A 22,446-nucleotide genomic window follows, 5' to 3' on the forward strand; every position below is an offset into this window, starting at 1 on the left:
TCTTCTTTCAACAATAATTATGGTTGTCCCTATATCAATCTTATTTTATGATACAAGGAAGAATATTAGCATTAGATACAGCAATCTTTTCTGTGGGTGTACACACGGTGTGCAAAATCCGATCGATCGTCAGCCTACCTATAGTGCACATCGGGTGCACAATGCCGAACATACATAAGAAAAATACAAGGGTTACTTCAAAATGCTGTAACTTTGTGAAAAAAAATCGTAGCGACTTGTTTTTTTTTTCAAATTAAAGAGAAAGATTCCAACTTTATGATGCTGGAAACCGCATCTCCAAGAAAAATTTTAGCAAGTCCGTGCATTCGTTCAAACTTTGCAATTTTCAGTGTGGCATGCTCTCAAATTTAAGAGTTTAAAGCCACAGGGTGCATTAAATTTAAAATCGACTCACAGTTCCTTAAAGTAGAGATTTCAAGTTTTTATTTGAAAAAAAGTTCATCATTTTACGATAATTTTTCGCGGAGTTACCGTTAACCAAAGTTGACCAATTTTTACTCAAAATTTTTCTATGACATAATTTTTTTGCGCAGTGTATTTTGGCAAAGTATACTGATTATTTAATATTTCTTATTTTTGTAGATAACATAATAAAAATTAAATAAAATAATTTATATATTACGATCGTAATAATAAAATTATGCATAAATTTATTTTGTGAGTTTATTAAATTGGACAAGAAATCAAGATATACACAAAAACACACAGAGTTATTCGTGTATACGATAATTTGATTAATTTTGATTCGGGAGACTTCTATGGCATTTACTTATCCATTTTGATTAAACATTAAATACAGGAAATGGATAAAATCGTATCATGCCACTGTTAAAATATTCTCCGTTGTGCAATATCACTATGGCAGAATATTGTAAAAAAATTAACAAGCTATCTCTCTGTATGATCTTTTCTACTGGTATGATATCGACGATTTCACTGCATTCCTTAAAAACATTCAAAAAATATACATTGTTTTTTACAAAAGAATGAGGAAAATTACGTATATACAAATCGTATATACCTAGATAGGTATAATCTTATTTATAGTTTTAATTATAGATGTATACATAATTATATATGAATCAATTTTTTCTTATTCTTTAAACTTGACTTTTATTTTTTATGTCTCCTCATTATTATTATTATTACTTTTCTTACATCAAACAGAAATTTCACAAAAGAATTTAATATGGACATTATATAGGCATATTTTGTGTATAATTACATATATTTATATATTCATAAATGTTCTTACATAAAAATTTTTTCTTGGATAAACTTCCAATGGATTGTTACGATTCACAGAGAAGTTATATTGATTTAACTTATAATAATATTTGTCTTATGCAAAAGAATTTTAACACTTTATATGACAATAAAGAGCTTGATGTATCAAACAAAAGTTCAAAGACGATGATGAATGTTCTTGATAGTGAAATGTTATTTTAAGAATTTATTATATATTTAAATTTGAGTAAGGTTTTGGTAAGTTATATTACGCCTGACATTATGAGATTAAATGGTAAATTAAAGTGATAAAAATGGATCTCTATCATTTATCTATTAAAAAAAAAATCTTTAATATATCATCACTATTTTTAATAATTTATTATTATTTACAGATGATCAAATACCAGATCAATTACTAGAACAAATTATGAAACTAAAAATATAATATGTGTTAATAATATTAGATATTTCCAATAACAAGTTAACATATTAACCACAAAGTATAAAAAATTTCCAATTTTACATTTACAATTTTTAAATATTTTAAATATCAATTTGAGCTGACTGTTTGTCAGCAATTGTTTTAATTAAATCATCAGCTCAAATTGTTGTTTATGAAACATTTAGAAGGTGTAAATGTTTAAGATTTTTCTGGGATCTACAGTTTAAAATCGAATGGTAATTGTTTTTTAAAGAAGTTTACGAGGCAAAGAAAACTCTCTCGATATTATTGCCAGAACAATAGTTATTGACTGAAATAATAATTATTGTCAGAACCTCCGGAGAGGAGATGCGAGCATATGAAAATTCATTGAGTCTGCCGGGAATTAAACCCGAATCTCTGCCACAACAGACCAGTGTATAGCTGTTTGTTACGTCACGTTTGCGCTCGTTTATTATTAATAATTAACGTAATAATAATTTATGCATTAAAAAATATTATAAAAAATTGACAACACATATGTGTTTCAAAACAATATTCTTAACGCGCAGTTTACTTTAACTGGAAATTGTGAGATTCACACAAAAAATATTATTATTAAGTCCCAAAATTCGCTTTAAAGTATTTGGTGTTTCTCATGTTGCTTGTTTGAACTTGCCACGATCTCGATTGTCACACTAATGTTAAAAATAATTAAAGTTTATAATAATTTATATTTTGTATAATTATGTGTAATAAGTAATTAAATCATAATTTAGTTATAATAATAATTCTTCTTGTGCAGTTTATAAAAATATAATTTCATCTTCAAAGATATTTAGAATTAATTGTAAATTAAAAGATTATTGATAATAATATATCATATTTTATTTATAAGGAAATAATTAAAGAAAAATATTGCACAGTTTGTATTAACATCAAATAATAAGATCTCCAATGTCGGTAAAATAGAATGTACAAACACGACAGAAGGTAATAGTTCCATTACCTTCTCCAAGTATAAGTACATACATACAATCAGGATCTTTCTTTCGTTATTTGGTCGATGGCGCGTCGGTTATAAGAAAAGATCTTTCCTAGACATTTTCTGTAAAGAGATGACTAATCCATATAGCAATCCTCGAACTTGAGCACCATTGTAAACATTCACATACATTCACATATTACATATATATAATTTACTTTTGTAACAAAATAATGTATTTAATTATTTAAAAAAATTAAAATAAAATACTAAATTTAAAAAAAATAAATTTAAGGATAATAACAAAGCTATATAATATTTTAAACTCTATAAATACTAATTTATAACTTCATAAAATGATATATATGTACTTAAAATATGCAAATGCAACTATCCATATAATATTAAAAATATTTATTTTTTATATTTTACTCTAAAAATGAAAAAAATATTAGATATTAAAATACTTTACCAATATCATTTTATTTTAAAAAACTTTTCTATTTTAACGATATCTAAAATGCTAAAACTCCTACATGAAGATATCTAAACTCTTTTGTTATTTTCTCTCTCTCTCTCTCTCTCTCTCTCTCTCTCTCTCTCTGTCTCTCTCTCTCTCCAAAAAAAATTAATAAAAAATAATAAACATAAGATAATAGTATAAGATTATAAAATACGTATATTTAATTGTAAAAAAGAAAATAAAATACATAAAATATAAAACAAAATTTTATGTATTACGATTGTAATGGTTTTATCATATGTTACGGTATTATGAATAAAAGGAAGTGCAATGAGTAAAAGAAAGTTGTTGATATCCTGCGTTTTTGACTTCGCGAAAAACGAACCGCGATGTGCATGTAGTACACACAAGGCACTAGAAGATTTACATATTTACGTACGGACTTATTACCTGAGGCGCACGTATACGGCTGCTGTACGAGGCATTACAAGCGGGTGCGATGTACCGTTGATCGCCGTGGGCGTCACAGCTCTCCTCCTCTCTTCTCTCTCGGCGTCACAAGTTTCTTCTCTCATCTCGCGCGTCCCGTTCGGAATATAATTCTCGGATGGATTCAAAGAATCGAACACGTCATGATGTTCAACCGCATCCGAAATTACAGGGCGTATGGCGATTTCGATTAGAGTTACTTGCAAGTATCGGTACTCTTGCTCGTTCATTATACTCGAATGATGAATACTGTTATGAAACACAGAAACAAATGGAAATAATGTAAAAATTAAAAATTTTTTTTAATACAAAAAAATTTCCAAGTATTTTGGTTTTTAATTTATTAAATTTAGATAGCGAATATTAAAAAATAAAAGATACGACAATTCTTTATGCTCAATAATTACGGAATTATAAATATTTTATTATAAAGACAAACAATATGATAATTTTTTTATACTCAATAATTAAGGAATTATAAATATTTTACATATTATACATATTTTATCTCGTAATTTGCAACATCATTTCGTTGAATATCAACTCGAACAACAATAAAAGGAAAAATTCTCGATAAAAATCGCCAAAGAGAAAATAAGACAAAATTTATAAAACAGATTTCATTATACGGCACGGAAGTAAACTGTCCGTAATGGTGAACGAACAGTGAACAAACGACCGACCGTGAACTTTACGAAGAACGACGTATGTATACGCAAAAATGTTATATGGTCAGTGACATGGTCCCTTCCGAAAACAGGGAATCCTTTTTTATTATTATCCATTTTTTGCAAGCACAAATTTTACTGAAGTCAATATCAATAAAAATTTAAAAACTGACAAATCATTATTGTGTTATTGTTTAATTATGTTTAGATCATGTACAGATAAAAACTATACGCACTCAAAGAAAAAAACATATAGTGGTAGCAACTATAATATGAAGATAATAAATATACAAGTGAATTTGATAAAATTAATGTATACATAGTTGAATCAATTATTTTAAAGTTATTATTGCAACCATAAAATATAGTCATTTTACTATACACGTTAGTTTATTTCAACTATGTACAATACATTAATTCTACATACAACACTTGTATAACTGTCACTTTAATAGCTACACTATATATTTTTTCCTGAGTGTGCAAATCTAAAGGTAAAACTTATATAATTTTAAATAAAAAGAAAAAATTTATATATATTTACAATTACATTCTAGATGGAAATGTGGATAATAAAACTTTCTATATATCAGGCAATATTAGACAATTTTTAGTAGTTTATAATAATAATTCTTATTACTATAATAATTGTGTTATTAATATATATGTGCTATTAATATATATTAATATTGATAATGATATAATTTAGATTTGTTCGATATAGCCAATAAGTAGTAAACATAATGGATAGCATTATAGATTATGCTGTTCAAAAAAATCAGCATTTCTATTAGAAAGTTAACATTATTTAAGAGTGCTGAAAGCTATAAATAGACACAAAGTAATCGTAAACGTGTAACAGCAATAGACACGAACGACCGACCGTGAACCTCGAAGGCGACAGCATCGAAGTTACTAGGCGGTGATAGGGCGAAGCACCTCGAAGTTTCGATATCTCAAACCCACGTCTTTGCTAACTTTGCTTCGATCATGGTCAACCGTTAGATACTTCTTTTTACGACATTAATATCCGGTGAAAACATATAAGAACTTAGAATACTTATATATTCATACATAAAATATGGTAATATATGGTTTCTTTCTTTTGCAAACATTTTTGTTCGTATGTACAAGAAAAATATAATAGGAAGAAATAAAAAATAATTTTTTTGTATAAAAAGTAAAATTAAAAATGTGAGGGAGAAAAGTCTATATACACGAAAAGAATGCTTTTCCTGAAATATTTAAAATTAACTGCATTTAAAAATTACTTTGTTGAATAAGCAAAATAATTATGTAACACGCTCAAGTATGCTGCAAAAAATTATGATATTCCAGCAACCAATTTTAATTTTTAACATAAATTATTTTAATAGTCCAATAAAACTATTTTCACAGATATTTATTTAGCTAAATATTAAATAATTCAACAAAAATTCTTTCCACGTATAATTATACCACTGCATTATGATAGAAAAGTGACACATTTTAAAATTAGCAACTCTTCAGTAAAGCATTTATAAAATTCTAAATTGGAACTTGTTTACTTAATTATCTTATAAATGAAATAAAATAGCATTATTTCAAGTACAACGTTTTTTTATAATTATTTTATCACCAATGTTTTCATTAAAAAATATATAAAGTATATCACTCAAAAAATGTCTTTTTTACATAAATAACTATTATAAATTTAATCAGACAACAATTTTTGTTTTTTAGCGATAAATAGGAAAAGATAAAAAAAAAATGTGTCGTTTTTCTCTAAAAAATATTTGTTTTTAAAGTCAATTTTGTATTATTAAAATATATAATCTTAAAAATGTTAAAGTTTTACTTGTTGTACGTATCACTTTTCTATTAACGTAGCAATATATAAATATAATAATCAAATAGAAAAATTATATATAACAATTAATACTGTATAATGTAATATATAGAATACTATATAATATATGTAAAATACTGTAATATAATCGCAATTTTACGGTTAGTAGGAAAAAATAATTAAAAAATTATTTTCCTAAATACAATTTATTTCTTTATTACTATTTCTATATACATATATGGACGGAGATTATACAAGAGAAAAAAAATGTGGAAAAGATGGATGTATTTTATATATAATTATATATGTTTATTTATATACTTATTTACATAAAAAAAATTTTATTAAGTTATATTGTTGAAAAGATTATTTTTCTAGGAAGAAACACTCTGATGTCATTTATGGCTAAAATGGATATGATTTTTTCTGGTTTTCTAACTTCTTTTATTTAACGTTTATCTAACGTTATTTTATTTAACGTTTAATTGAAAAAGTTCTTATTACTTCTTCAAAACAGATTAATAGCTCTTTATTACTATTTAAAAATTACCGTTGAAAAAAAGAGATTATCAATTTTATAATATTTAGCTAAATTCTGCTTTCTTTTAAAAAATTAATCGTTCTTTTTAATATTACATTTAATTTGTTTTGCTAATATAGATATAGATATTACTTGTATCTTTTTCTGTGTTACTTTTATTTATAATATCAAAAAAGTATTTTTAAAATAATTATATTGGAAATTATATTGGAATTATGTATATATTGGAATCTTAGAATAATTTTCTTAGAAATCTGAACATTTTAGAAACATGAGACCCGATATGAAACGGTTATTAATATCAGGATGTGAGAAAAGAAATAATTCTGACCGTAAACTTATTAAGATTATAACGTAATACAAAACATAATAAGGATACCTATAACAGTAACTTTACGATTTCTACAGACACATACACCGATAAACTGGTTATGTACGATAAGAAAGAGATTAATCTGTTAAACACTAAAAATAATTTTTTTAAGTATTAATTAATTTTAGATTTATTGTTAGAAGAAGTAGATCGTGATTATAAATATGTAAGATATGAAATGTCTATGTGATTATAAAATAATGCTTAATGATTCCATATTTTGATAGAATATTAATAATGAAGAAATTTTTTACTCTATAACGAAGTAACATATCAGATTTAATTATAATAAAAGCAAATGATAAAAAAATGCCATAGCATTCTACAAAATACTTTACATATATCAATAACTCTTAAACTCTTAAACTCTTAAACTCTTAAACTCTAAATATCGTAACTCTTTAGACAGTACAGATCAATTTCTTCAAATACATATTCAAATAATGAATCTAATAAAATAATAATTTTATTATAATAAAAACAATTAAAATAATTTTTTAATTGCTTTTATTATAACAAAATTTTAGAGTGTAAAATTTCTCAAAAATTGACAGTAATAAATTTAACGTGATATAACTCATTGTTAAAAAGATTCTCAAAAATATTATTCTTATTAACAAAAGAATTCCTCATACGTTTTATTAATTAAGAAATTCTTCTTTTAAAGTTGCATTATATGCAAAGATTTTACAATTAACTTTTACCTTTTGCTCTCTTTATGTCAAATTATATGTTCAAAATTAAATTTGTCATAAAATATACGAGTCATAAAATACAAATTCTTTAAAGCTTCTGGAACTTTTAAATTGTATATATTGAAAGAGAGTTATAGAGAAAGAGAAAGAAAGCAAAGCCTAAGTGCTGCTGACATCTGAAACGTTACCACGGTTGCGGCGTACCGAAGAGAAATAAACAGATTATCATTGCTCAACGGCGCTCTACCGCGCTCTATACAGCGCGATATTATCATAAAATACCGGTTCCCGAGCCTATCGGTCACGGTATCCCACGGAAAATTAAAAAACGAGCTCCGTACGCGCGATAGCCACGAATTACGACTGTCCGTGAACCCCGAGGATGATTTCACCGACGGTGGGGATGCTGTACCGCTATGTGTTACATCGCCGATCTCTCGCCTCCCTCCTCCTCTCCCTCGCGTCTCTCATCGTGCAGTCGTGCCCCCCCTCCCTCCCCCTTCCGCCCGCTCCTCCTCATCACAATTTTCGCAGTCGGGGGCACAACGGTTACGTTTTACCGTTGCGAGCCGCTCGTTCGCTCACGCGGCATCCGTGCTGCGGTTGCGGCCCGGCGTTCTCCTCTTTGCTCTCCCGCACGCCTACTCGCGCGAGAAGCAAGGTTTTGCGCGCGCGATCCGATTCAACGGCGCATAGCCCCCGTGCAGTGCGCGCATGTCCGTGAGGGGAGCGAGCTTTATGAGCGCGGCTGTTTGGAGAACTCTTGCAATCGCATAGCTGCGGGCGTGTTTATATGAACGTATGCACATATCTCGCACGAGGCATAACTTTCGCACGAACGCGATTTTGAGCGAGCTCCGCACGCGCGCGCGCGTTCGTATTTAAACAAATGTATACCTTTGCCACACGCGATTCTCGAGCACGCGAGTCTCTGCAACGCGCATGTCTTGAACTTTTGCAAACCAGATTTGCAATCGAGATAAATGTCAAAAAACGGATTATTGTTAGATCTCGAGATCACGAGAAATTCTCACTTCAATCTGACGGCGTGATTGAATTTTAAGCTATCAATAAAATATGTAGGCCCTCCACGGGAGAGTTTCATAAATTTGAATATATCTATACGCGCTGTGTGTGAATATTTCTACAAAATTAAGGCACTAACCGCGTATTAAGATCCTTATTCATCGTTTGCATAAAAGGACCAGCGACCGCGCTGGTCGAAAGAAGAAACCAACGCGGGCGGCACCCAGAGCGGAATCAAAGAGAGGAAGACCTTCACCTTCGAACGACCCGATGAGACTTTCCTGTGAAAGATCCGCCAATAACGCGCCGCCAACTCGCTACCGTGGGGTTGCGCGCGGCTCAAATCGATTGTCGCTTCTGGTAACATCATACATCGGCGACGCACCCACGTCGGTCGCAAGAAAAATCGAAAATTCTCCATCGGCAACGCAACCGTCAGCTTGAAAATTAATATTTTCTCTTTTAAAAATGTGCAATTGCTTATTGCATAACTTTTTTAAAAGCAGCTGTGTTTTTTTTACATCACCTGATTTTTTTTCACTATTTATTATGTTTTTTCACTATTCACTATTTTTAAGACACACACACTAAAAAAAGGTTGCAATTATCATAAATTAACTAAAATGTATAGTCATTTTTGTATCAAATATACATTTGTTTAGTAGAATACATATAATTATGATTATTATTAACATATTAAAGCAGCAATATATAATTAAATAACAGTAATATATACTATGTATGCAATAAAATAACAGTAATATATACTATGTAAATGGAACGTCTCACTATAATTATTTTATCATCATTATAATCACAAATACCACACTTTTTCTCAATGCATATAAAGATTCAGCAAACAACGCGTAATAATAATAACAAGTTACTGTAATGTAATTGTTTTCTTATACTCGAAAAAATGAAAGTATTAATTTTTTTAACCTATATAAAAGATAAGGTATAAATAGCGATTTTACATATATAAAATTCTATTACCAGCATAGTCTAAGCGTCGAATAAATTTTCAATTTACACATGCAATCTCTCGATGCAACATCGACAATATCGAAAATCGATCGATATCAATGCATACCTCGCGCGAACATGGATAAATAAAATCGGAAAAGAATTGAAGCATCGTACTAACGCGAATGCTCGAACAGCTAGAAAATTCATTGTGCTTTCAGCCTCAAAAAATGCCGAGGCACGGTTATGAAGATCTATAACTAAATATCTGGTAGCAAGCATTTTACGAGAGTCGGGCTAGCCTTGGGTTTGGCGCCAAAGACCGGCCTGAGGTCAATGACCATCGGAATATTCACGTTCGGCCAGCGGACGACCGCGGGCACGGTCCGAGCGATTCCTCGGGCTCGAGATAATCGCGCATTCAAGGGTATGGAAGACGCGACGAATCGATTTCAGCAAATCTCGATCCCTCCTTTGTCATTGAAATATCTTCTTTGTTACGTCATTCTGATATTTCTAGTATCAAACACCTTCGAGGATAAAAAATGAAATTTAGTCTTCTTGAAGAAAAATAGATAAGGAAGGGGGGATTACTTCTTAATACGGGAAGTACTATAAAAATAAATTCAGAAAATATTAAAAATATTAAAAATCAATATTATTGTGCATATACAATGTGGTTTTCAACAATTGACTAACTTTACTAACTATTTGAACTAATTTACTAACTATTAACTTCAAATTATTAAATTGAATTAAATCTAAGTATACATCTTATTATTAGATATATTTAAAAAGTACAATTAATTTGTGAATTTTGGGCAATCTTGTTTTATACATTTCATGAAACATTCTCTCTCTCTCTCTCTCTCTCTCTCTCTCTCCCTCTCTCCCTCTCTCACTCAACGTTATTCATATAAATGGTTTCCTAATAGGTAGGTTACGCAGATCCTATCGTATACGGACACAAAACCCATTCAATTATTACCTGTACGGGTACCTTAAAATCCATCTTTTAACATCTATTAAAAATATATCAAAACGATTTCATCAATGCATAGAAAAAAAAAAAATAATATATTATTTTAATTGTTTTTTATATATTTATTATTAAAGTAATTTTTGATGTTTTTGAAAAGTTTTCCATATAACTTTCAACGCATATTATATATTTTTAACGAAAATATAGTCAATATAGTCAATCTACTTTCGATTGTATTGTAACAATAAAAAATGTTCCACAAATATCTCAAAGTTATTGGAATAAAGTTCTTACATACAGTTCTCTCTTTAGCTAGACCTAATAAGAATTTAATGCTTATTATATATTTTAATGTTCATACATATTTTTTCTTTTAAACATTAATTTCTTGCAACAATAGGTTAAATTAAGTAATAAATCTTCTCAAACTTTCTCACGACGAAATTATCCGTAACGGGAATTGTAAGAGGAATCTACACGAGACAATTAATCATCTTTCAGAGTGCATGATTTCAATGTCGTTATAATTCTTCGAATACTGAAACTCCATATTAAAAAAATATCCCACATATTCTTTATACTTATAATACATATATAAGAAAACTAATCAAAAGCAAAATTATTATAAATTTATATTAAAATATTTTAATATAAGTTTTTTAAACAATATTTAATTACATAAATTAAATACAATATTTAATAACATTCTGTTTTAATAAAAAATTATTTAATGTACATACAATTGTGTCTATTCACTTAATCTTATAGTCTAATTATTAATAACGTCTATATAGGCCAATTAAATCAAATCTCTAGAAGTTTATAAAGTATAGCTTAATATGATAAGATCGATTTCTCATTGAACTTTATCACTATGCTGTCTTATTTTGTTAAATACATATTAAGAATCTAATATCTGATATATCTGAATATCTCTGATCAGTCCGCTCCCGCGTGCTCAATACACACCGGATCCGGCAGGATACCAGACTTAAAGAGGGTGGCACCCTACGGGCGAATAACGGTGAACGGCGCGACCGAGTGACTCTCGTCACGGAAGAGATCCGCGTGCACGGCAAAGCGGAGGCGGCGAGGCCTCAAGATGAAGAGAATGAAGTGGTAGAACCACACGGAAATGAAAGAATAGAGAGGAACGTAACACAAAAGGAGAAAGAAGGAGAAAAAGCAATATCGAAACGTGCGTGAAACCAATGGGAAAGAAAAGAAGCAAGTGGACGTAAGAAAAATAAAAGAAGATCAGCGTAGGTTGAAAGCCATGAAGAAAGAAAAAAATAGAAAGACGAGAGGACGGAAGATGAAAGTATGAGGAAAACATAGAGGGAAGGGGGGCGGGAGCAAGACTTGAGAAAATGGATGAAAAAGGAGGCGAAAAAAGACGGAGAGGCACAAAGAGGACGGAGAAAGAGGAGGAAAAACACAAGGAGAGGACCACAGAGAGGAAGACTTTGGTGGGGGATGAAGAAAGACCGTCCGCTTTATGCTACCGCTTGTCTGGTAGGGGCACGCGAACGACGACGAACCGGTGGTGGAGGCAGCAGAGTGAACCGGTGAACCCATGTAGAGGGGGCAGGGTGACGGCGGCGGCGGCGGCGGCGGTGGCGGTGGCGGTGGCGGCGACGGCGGCGGCGGCGGCGGCGGCAGCCGACGGTGGTGAGGGTACGATGACGAGCGGCACCGTGCGCGAGCACCTGTGGATCTCTGCGGTAGAGTCACTCACCAGCTACCACCACCGGACCACCGCCGAACCTCAAGGTGTACAGGTAGAACCGAACGGAAAACGGTAACGTCGCGCATAGCAACACGCGAGGGAGACGGAAATAGGAAGAGGTAGAAAAAGTTCCGAAAACGATCGTCTAAAGATACCTGGCAGTACCAACAAAAAAAAAAGTGGGAGATAAGGGTGATCGCGGCCGACCGCGGCGGTTTTATTAGCCGTGCCGACGTTGAAGAGGAGAGTGAGAGAGAGAGCCGTCTCCTGATCGCGTGTGTGAAGATCCAACTTCCCGGAGAGGATGAAAGACACGTGGATGAGAAGATGAAGAAAGATAATATCTGATGGATGACTGCATCAAGAAATAGTTCTTATACGGAAAGAATTAATCACGACAAGAATTCATCGGGCACTACAAGTGTATAAATTTGGGATTACAGTGTGATTACAGCAAGTAAGGATCGGAGTAACGGGTTCAGCTTTCGCGGCACAACGTATCACATTGACTCGAGTGCGAAGGATCAAAAGACTCGATCGCAATCTACGTTGGACTTTTCATTCAGCTGTTGCGATTTGTCGATTGTAATCGAGCCAGTTCCGGTTTCAAAGGCAGCAGCGTCATTGTCGGCAGTGACGACGCGGAAACGGATCCGCGAGGAGCGACGAACTCACTTCCGAACGATTTGTAATCCAAATCGATACTTAAAATTGATTTTACGATCTGCAAACAAAATTTGTGACCGTACAATTCACCAAGTTAGTGTTCAGTAATTAATTAAAAGGGTCAACTTTTTGATTTTGTGTGTGGAGAACCTGAAGGAATATAGAACCGTGGCCACCTCAGTCAGAATTCGTATCTCCGAGATCGGCCGAATTACAGAGAAGAAAGGGAAGAATAATATCGAATGTGTGAGAATAAAAGTCAGAGAAATCATAGGTGGAGGACAGTGCCCTGATCGATCCTGCATCGAGCGTCGTGGCGCTCGACATCGCTATGTGGCGGAGGCGCGTTCTTTGATTTGTGATCCCGTGAAAAACGGAGGAATATGGATGCGATTGAATGACCGGTGAGAAATCGAACGAAAAGACGGACCAGAAGCTACGGGAATCTTAACACGTGCGCATCTAGTGATTAATAGATTTACTTAGTGGGTGATAGTGAGAGAGTCGAGGTGAGATAAGAGCGATTTTTGGGAGAGGCGGCCGTTGTGGATACCAGGATATGCGATCTCGGACAAGATGCCTAGCACGATAAGAGGTGAGTGACATATTATGAGTCAGTTTATGAAAAAGATTTGTGTTCAAGTCAGACCTCGTCAGACTACGTGTTGTAAGATACAGTACAGACATTTTTCTAATTGCGATAATTTATTTCTATTAATAATAATGACGCGAAAAGGCAATTATAAAACAATTATAAAATGTCACAAGTTGTTACGTAAAATTTTACTCGGTCAAATATTTTCGCGAGCGTGTAATATTAGTATATTACGATAATACTTATTCCGGGCGTAATAGGATAAAGACTTTGCGGAAAGAGTCTCACAAGAGATAAAAACGAATCCGTGTGTGTAGATTTAATGGGCGCTATCAAAGATTCACGCGGCATCGATCCTTTTAGCGCTTTAACCCTTTCACTACGGACTATTGATTTAGCAGGAAAGACACCCCGTGTTTTTTTTATAAAATTAATAACAAAAAAAATTTATTCTGTATATTACGTAATTATATGCACTAACAATTTCACCTTATTTCGTAAAAATCGTAACGTAATTAACAGAACAAGACCGCTACGGAAAGGTTAAACATTTGTCAAACATTCTCTCACATATCGCAAAATTATTAACGAATCCGTTCCCGACGTATTAATTCCCGAGATGACAAATTAACGATCATCCCTTGCAATATCTAATAATTTGCATCATACATTTCCTTTTTTGAGACACGATGATCAAGTGGATCACATTTATCCTTTCATAGATACTTTTAGATTGCGTGACAATTTAATGTCTATCTTATAAAGTACGTGGCTGCTTTTAGTGAGCTTCTTATCTTTTAGTCGTATTTAAAATACGTATAAATTATGTCTAACTTCTTTTATTTTGCTAAATCTAAAGTTAATGTTGCAATCTCTATGTTTATACGTCGTGAAGAATAACAGTGACGCTAAAGAGGAGACTGTCTCATACACAGCACCTTGACAAACGAATGAGTAAGTTTCCATGATATTCTATTCTTCCTTGAGTCTGCCTCGATTTATACAAAGCGGTTGCTCCATTCTTTTTGGAGAAAGAGAGCGGGAGGAAGGGGGACCAAGGCAGCGAGTCAATCTCGAATTATTTCGTGAAAGGGTAGGGTAGTAACAGAAAAGAATATTTAATCAGAATGAAAAGGAATACTGACTAGGGGAAAATAGGCTCGTTCGCAGAAGGTAACAGTACGCGATGTTGCGGTCACGATGGCAGGGTCACTCGAGGTCAGTAACACACTGACGACGCGGTCGCGTAATCCGCGACGCTCTTCTGCCTCCGAGAGATCCGTCGAGTGTGCGCTCTTCAATCTCTTCGTCCCATCCGTGATCGTCGGCATCGACTTTCCGAGATTACTCGCTCTAATACCTGTTACTCTTTCTCGCGAATAACCAAATTTCCTTCAATTATTAACTAGGAAGGAAAGTCCGATATATGTATATGTATAATATCCAGCGGTAATGTTGCATTATTAAATTTGTTCAATTTAACATAACTCTAAATCTCTTAATTTGACAAATATAGTTGTTAATTATATACGTTTTAAATATTAAAAAAAAAACTAATTAAACGAAAAGTGTAATTTTTAAGTTGTCATTTAATAGCTACAGTTCTAGAATATATCTTTTAAGTTTATACATCTATAACATCTCTATACATGTAAAATTTATCCCTGATAATTACGACATAGCACTATGTCCACTAATAGATTATAGCTAATATAATTTTGAATAAATATTCTCTTTGAGTACATACAATAACTAATATTAACCAAAAACAAATAATTCCGTCTCGGTATTTAATTTTCTTCATTACAGAGAAATCATCAATTTGATTGTTTGAAAAATACAACAAACGGAATTAATTAATAATCAAATGATTGATTTTAATCGTAAAATATATTATTAAACCATTTATTTATATCGCATATTACGAATATAAATAATTAATAGACGAATAATTCTTTTATCGTACAAATTATATTAACATCCTTAATCGCGATGTAGTCTTATCTCGCAAATCATCGGAAAATCAAATGAAATACGATAATGTTTAAACGACGGTAATTTTATCCATGATAATGGAGAGTCCGTTATACAGGATCGCTTGAATCGGATTAAATGAAATATTAGTGAGATTAACTTTAGAAATACCGATTAAAGCTGTCCACCCTTCGTCGAAACATTTAAATAATTTATTTATGTAATCTAATACTTCAGGAACGTTAAGAAAAAATTGTAAAAATTGAAATAAATCCACAACAGTTGAAATAAAATTGTAAAATCTTTTACACGAATGAATTTTTTATCGCAATATATGACAAAATCCCGTCGCGAAAAATCGAATGTAAAGCAATAATATCTAAGGGAGAAATCAGAAATGTAAAGGTAATAATAGAAGCATAATAAATCATGTCCCGTGGTGTAGTAGGTGTAAAAATTACATGACAAAGCATAGATGAGTTGATATTAAAGGAATGCATGCGAAAGCAGATGTAACGCGTCAAATTACACTGATGAAAGCAATAACTATACGTGGTCATTTCAATGAAAAATCATATGATAAGGCAAACAAAACAAAATATACAATAGCCGATGCTTTTAGAAGTATTAAAAAAATTAAAGAACGAACGAATTGTAGAATATGAAAAAAAAAAATAACGAATTTAAAATTACCAAGAAAAGGTTGTGAAACGTTAGGATCTATTATCCCGAGAAGTATTACGCAATCGAAAATTGAGTAACACAGAAAAAAAGAACGAGCAGTGTGCAAAGTGGGGGGAGGGGGAGAGGGAGGGGAGGATAACGAGGAGGGAACGCGAGCGAAGGGAAGGGCAGGTAATGAAAAGCGAGATTCTCTTCCTGCGACAGGTGGCAAAGACCTTGGTAAACTTAAGGGCGTTGCGATCGATTACCTAACCGGGCACGACCATGAGGCAGATTTCGGTGCCCGATGCCGCGGTTCCCCGCGCGGGCCCCGATGGGCCTGCGCGCCCATCGCCCCGCTCGGCGAACTATAAGCGCCGACAAGCTCGCCGCTCGGTACACGAACAAAAGCGAGGGGGTCAATGAACCTTCTTGAACGTACACCACACGCGCGCACGCACGCACGCACGCACGCACGCACGCACGTGATCCCTCCACGCATTCGTGCGCGCCCGCTCTCGCCGTCTTTGTCCTCATGCCTCTCCATTTTTCTTTATCTTTATCGCGGACGGGTGGACGAAATTTCGGCGTTGGCGAAGCACGGCGACGAGTTTCAGTAGCCGGTGAAAATCGGAGTAAATTGAGGCACATGTAAGAGAGAATTCCAACCGTGCGAGATTGATAGATGAGAACCAGCTTCACGTGGCATTGTGTCGTATTTTTCCGTGGGGTAAAATGATACGAGATACTATGAAAATTCATGACACAAATCGCTATGAAAATTCAGAGTAGCCATGTCGTGATATCGAAAAATGAAGGCGTCACACTGCAGTGACATGCAATGTAAATGCATATACATATGTGTGTATATATATATATATAGAGAAAGATTTAGCGTCACGTAAAAATAAATTCACAATGTAGATATACAGCGGTTTCTCACGTAGCTATCTCCCCCAATGTACATTTCAATGTTATTATTTAAAAATTGTGGCCGTTAAAATTGTAATATACAAATTTTACATTGCAAATAATTCTTTCCGTGCACATAATTATTTCTTGTTATATTCCATTATCCTTTAGTACAGACATTACTCAATTACGCCAATCTTTCTCCATTTCTCATTGGATTTTATAAAAATACAATTCTGATTGTGATAAATTCGGGAACAAAAAACGAAATATACGAATGCAGTTCGTTACTTGTTAAAACAGGATCAATTCTGTGCCAGTAAAATCAATCATCTGAGTCCTCTCTGCTCTGCTGTTCGGAATATAGTTAAACAATACAGGCCCATATCACCAATGACCAATACAAACTTTATTGAATTTTTGATTAACAAATAAATTTAAAAATAAAGATACTTCGAAGAAATATGATAATTATAAATTCAATATTGTTTAATTCAATAATGGATTTAATTTATTAACCAATTTTATTACTTGTAAAATTTTAGCTATTAAAATAATAATACATATAAATTTCTCTGCATTTTATACTAAAAGACAATCTTTTTGAATAAAATACGTCTTAGTTGGAGCAATTATTTTAATTAAATTTTTTTAAAAGTAACAAAATGTTAAAGATATCAATTTGTTATCTCTATATAAATACACCTTCATTTTCAATATCAAATTTTAAACATATTAATATGGGTGTGTGAGACGATCACATACAGAATGAATTTATTTGCGTTCTGCTTTGTAAAATATGTATTATGTTTCATGATACATTAATAATTATTATTATTAAACTTGATATTACTAGAATATTTTGAAAAAAAAATTTTGTTTTATTTAAAACAGTGAGAATACAGACAGCCTGTTATCGGCGAATGAACCGTCTGTATCTCCGAATCCGCAACTACTCGCTTTGAAGGATATAAAATCCTATTAAATTATAATTTTCCAGAATGCGCAAGAATGAAAGAGGGCGGTAACCCCGGATATTTATTTATATCCCCGCAAGTCGTGTAAGTACAGACCGATTGATGTAAAGACATTACCCAAGCATATCGCATCGCGTACATCGAAACGCACGAAGGGTATAAGCAGGCGATGAACCGAGCCTGTATATGTCGATGGGAGCCTCTACCCAAATTACGCTGCTGGGTACCGTTATGGTAGGCCCATGACCGAGCGACTCTGAGCGACTTGAAGCGAGTTCGAGCCTCTTGTCTCTTGCAGTACTTCTTCCCGTACCTCGAGCAACAATCGAAAGATTTATGCGTCACGAATAAACTTTTATTGCAATTTGTAATATATTACAAAATATAACAGACAACTTTACCTTATAGCGAGGTGAAATTATTACATATTAGAAAAAAATGATTCGTAAACTTTAGTTACAATTTTATAAAATGACTTAATTATATTTGCCGCTTAACGTTTATGTAATTTTTTTTGTTACATAAATTAGAAATACAGTCGAACCTCGATAACTCGAATCTCAAGGGGTCAGAAAAACTGTTCGAGTTATAGAGTTTTCGACTTCAAAATTCGAGTAAAAGAGGATTAACATATGAAAATTTGACTTACAGAGGCTTTGCGCGAGAGCTTATAATTTTTTGATTATAATGGCTTTTAGAGGAAAAAAATCAATATTTAACAGTGAATTATTTATTGCATACATATGATAAACATAATCATAAAACGAAATATCAGGCCATTACTCTGCACGGTTACACATAGCTACAACTTCGAATTATAGAGGTAGCGACAATGGAAGTTCGACTTGTAGAGATCTGGCTACTTTAAATTCGAGTTACAGAGGTAAAATATATATTTAAATGCCTGATAACTAATTCGAGTTAAGGTAGGTTTTATTTCGATTTATAGAGGTTTTCCGCAGCGAAGTGAAAGAGAATGAACAAAATTTTCATCTTATAAAGGTTTTCGAGTTATCGAGGTTCCACTGTATATACAAAATGATTACTTTTATTTTTTTTTAATTATTATTTAAAGAAACAGAATTCCGAATTCAAACTTTTGTTAACCTTTTCTTAATTAGAAAATAATTACGAGCTCAATCGTATAAAGTATAATAACTGTAAATAAACATTAATTTTTTCTAAATGCGATACACATACGCTTCTTATATTAAAAGGGTTAAACCACGTTGAAATATATCGTATATAAACTCATTTACACCCCAATGAACGATCAAATTATGAATTCAGCATTGAAAGTCCGTTGCTACGTGTGAGGGAATACTAACGATATCAAATCATTCAATTATTAACAGCAACCTTCCTTTCTTTGCTGCTAGCGAATCGATATTTCTTTCTTTCTTTTTAACATTTTAAAAAGCTGTAGAGCTTTGATTATATACCATCAAGATGCCCCGTAACAAGTTGACATTAATACCAAGCCCTTAATTACGTGCGACAATCATACATTTTGCCTTCTTCTTTATACGTTCTTACTTCTTCCTCCCTGCACGCGCGCGAAATCTATACAGCGTCAGTACTTTCACTCGATTCCAAATATCGGTACCACGTATATATCGATGTAGCAACCCCATGGGTGACGCGCGCGCGTTACATACATACATTATGCCAACGTGCGTAGCTACGCGCGTAATTGCGCCACTCGTCGCGCCTACCTATCTACCTACCTACCTACCTACCTACCTAGCTAACTCAAAACCAGGTTCCTTCGCTTCTTCGTTCTCCCAGTCATTGAACTCGCGCGACTCGTTCAACCTACCAGCTGTTTCTTACTACTCCCCACCCCGCCCACCCGCGCCCCGTCTCATCCTTCCCTCTTGGTCGCCCCTTTCTCTACTGCTGTTTCTGCTACTACTGCTACTACCGCGACTATTCCAGTTCATTCCGAGCCGATCCTGGACCATGTCTCTTCCAGCAAATCTACAATCTACAGACACGTTTTCCGACCCGCCCCTCGTGCGAAACATCGATTAGAGTAGGAGAGACAGGTGTCTCACTTTAAAAGAACACGATATTTTTTCACGGCGTGACATTCCAATTACTCACCGTGTATCCTTATTATGATTCACTAAAGTTAACTAAAACTTAAGATTAGATACTTTACTCCGAAATCTTTAACATTTCTTATGCACGTGCACGGAGAAAAACGATGTTGTATCAGTAGTATAAGCCAATAGCATCTAATTGAAAATAATTTTGTTAATTCAATAACACACTAAAAAAAAAATGTTCTACTTATAAGCGGAAAATTTCATTAAACATTTCCTCTAAGCAAAAATATTCTACATGAAGCATGTTCCTCAGCTATAACGTGTATTTATCTATAAAGAAGTGGCACATACGCTATAATCAAGAATAAATTATCATAGTAATTCGACATTCCTCTATATTTTAGAATATCTTCTTGGATCGTATATAAGAGGAAAATCTTTTAGCATCAAAAGAGTACCGCTAAAGGATAGAATTTTGTTTGGGTGCTGTATTAATGAAACAAATATATGTAATGTCTTGTTTTAATAAAATTATTGTTTGCTTTAATTCTGTTCTTGAATAAACAAGATTATTTGTGATTAGACTGCTGTTGGTTAACACTATTAATACATCATTTTTTGTGTATAATGTACATATATATGTACATATATATGTATGTGTGTATATAATTTAACCATCGTTATTTTTTTATAATACATATATTCAATTCTTTTTAATGTTTGATCAAAAGATATCTATAAAATATCATTTTGATATTATGTTTATCAATTAATATAAAATACTTTTAATTATTATCTTGACAATACCAATAAATCAAAAAAAAAGGAAACATAATCTTAACAGAAAAAAATTAAAACGTTAAATAAAACCTACAATATTTTGATTATTTTAAATATTTTTAAAGTATTTTTAAAGTATTTTTTTAAACAAACAATTTTTATTATCTTTATGTATCATTCATATTAATCTCAATGTACAAAATTGTAATAAAAAATTATTTAAAAATTATAGTATTAATAAAAGAATTTTCGTATGATAATAAACGTATTAATAAAATTATTTTGTAGAAAAACCCAGCATTTTCTATCAGCGTTTACATTTTTGGTAACCACGTTCTTTTGCCTCTTGACTATTGTAAAGGAAAGATCATACGCGAACCAAAAGATCGTTCAAACTCTGAGATTCGCATTCAATAACACTCGAGCGAGAAAGCCCGTTAGTTTGAGTTAGAGTTCGTTGCCCGTTAATGTGCATTAATGTTATATCGATCAGCGAGGAATTTGAAGATGAAGCGATTTCAATCTCCTCACTATAATTAACTCTTCCGCGACAATCATCTTCATAACCTGCATATTACAAATTTATTGATACAGAAGAAGCATACACATAAAAATTTAATTAGGATTATAAATTAATTAACCAACATGACAATATTAAAGAACAATTAAATAATTAATTAAGTTAACTACATTTGAATTTAAATACACGTACACAATGGTTATTTTAATGTTTCTCTTAATCAGTTGGTTATTTTAATGTTTTTCAAATACAGTTATATGAAATACAATCTGCCTAACAAATATATATTTGTGTTTGAATACAGACATATACACAGACATACGACTCTTTAATATATCATATCTTTAAATCTGAAATTAAAAAATAATATTTTTATCTCATTTTCCGGGAAGACTTTGGTATTTAATTATATTTGGTAGAAAAAACAATATTAAATCAGAATGAAATGGAAAAATTAATTTTTACTCAGGATAACAGAAATATTTCATTTCTTTATAAAAAAATTACATTTAGAAAAGTTAAATATTTCGATTGCTTGAAGCATTCTGAGAGACGCGCGGGGCGCGCGTTAGCGGAAACTAATTCGTAACGAGTAATAGCTCGAGCCTCGCGGTCACTGCCACGCTCTAGCCATGACTCATAGGGCGATATCTCTCCTCTCTTCTGGATTCAGTTCTCGTTGAACGTTTGCTATTGAGCGCTTTAAGGTCGCGGAGGGGAAGGTCGAGCCCACGTTCAACGCCCTTTCATGTATTTCGATTTTACTCACAATCAGGCGCACGCAAACGGCGATATTGGGCGTGGAGTGACCGAGTGATAATGATACGGCGTGTAACTAAATGGATAACAAGGCAATTAGAATTGATAATTTGCCCGAAGTGGAATGGAGCT

At 32.6% G+C, this 22,446-nt stretch overlaps 1 protein-coding gene across 1 annotated transcript in view; it reads left to right on the plus strand.

Moving 5' to 3' along the window:
- Nucleotides 1-12,454: 12,454 nt before the first annotated feature.
- LOC105450368 (probable nuclear hormone receptor HR3) overlaps nucleotides 12,455-22,446 on the plus strand; it is a 104,342-nt gene continuing 94,350 nt past the window's right edge. The window contains exon 1 of the mRNA XM_011690164.1: nucleotides 12,455-13,678. Within this exon, the coding sequence (XP_011688466.1) occupies nucleotides 13,660-13,678 (19 nt within the window). The 5' untranslated portion in view covers nucleotides 12,455-13,659. The remainder of the gene's footprint in view (nucleotides 13,679-22,446) is intronic.

This window comes from Wasmannia auropunctata, unplaced genomic scaffold (assembly GCF_000956235.1).
Source record: "Wasmannia auropunctata unplaced genomic scaffold, wasmannia.A_1.0 LD336062.1, whole genome shotgun sequence".
NCBI classification, from domain to species: domain Eukaryota; kingdom Metazoa; phylum Arthropoda; class Insecta; order Hymenoptera; family Formicidae; genus Wasmannia; species Wasmannia auropunctata.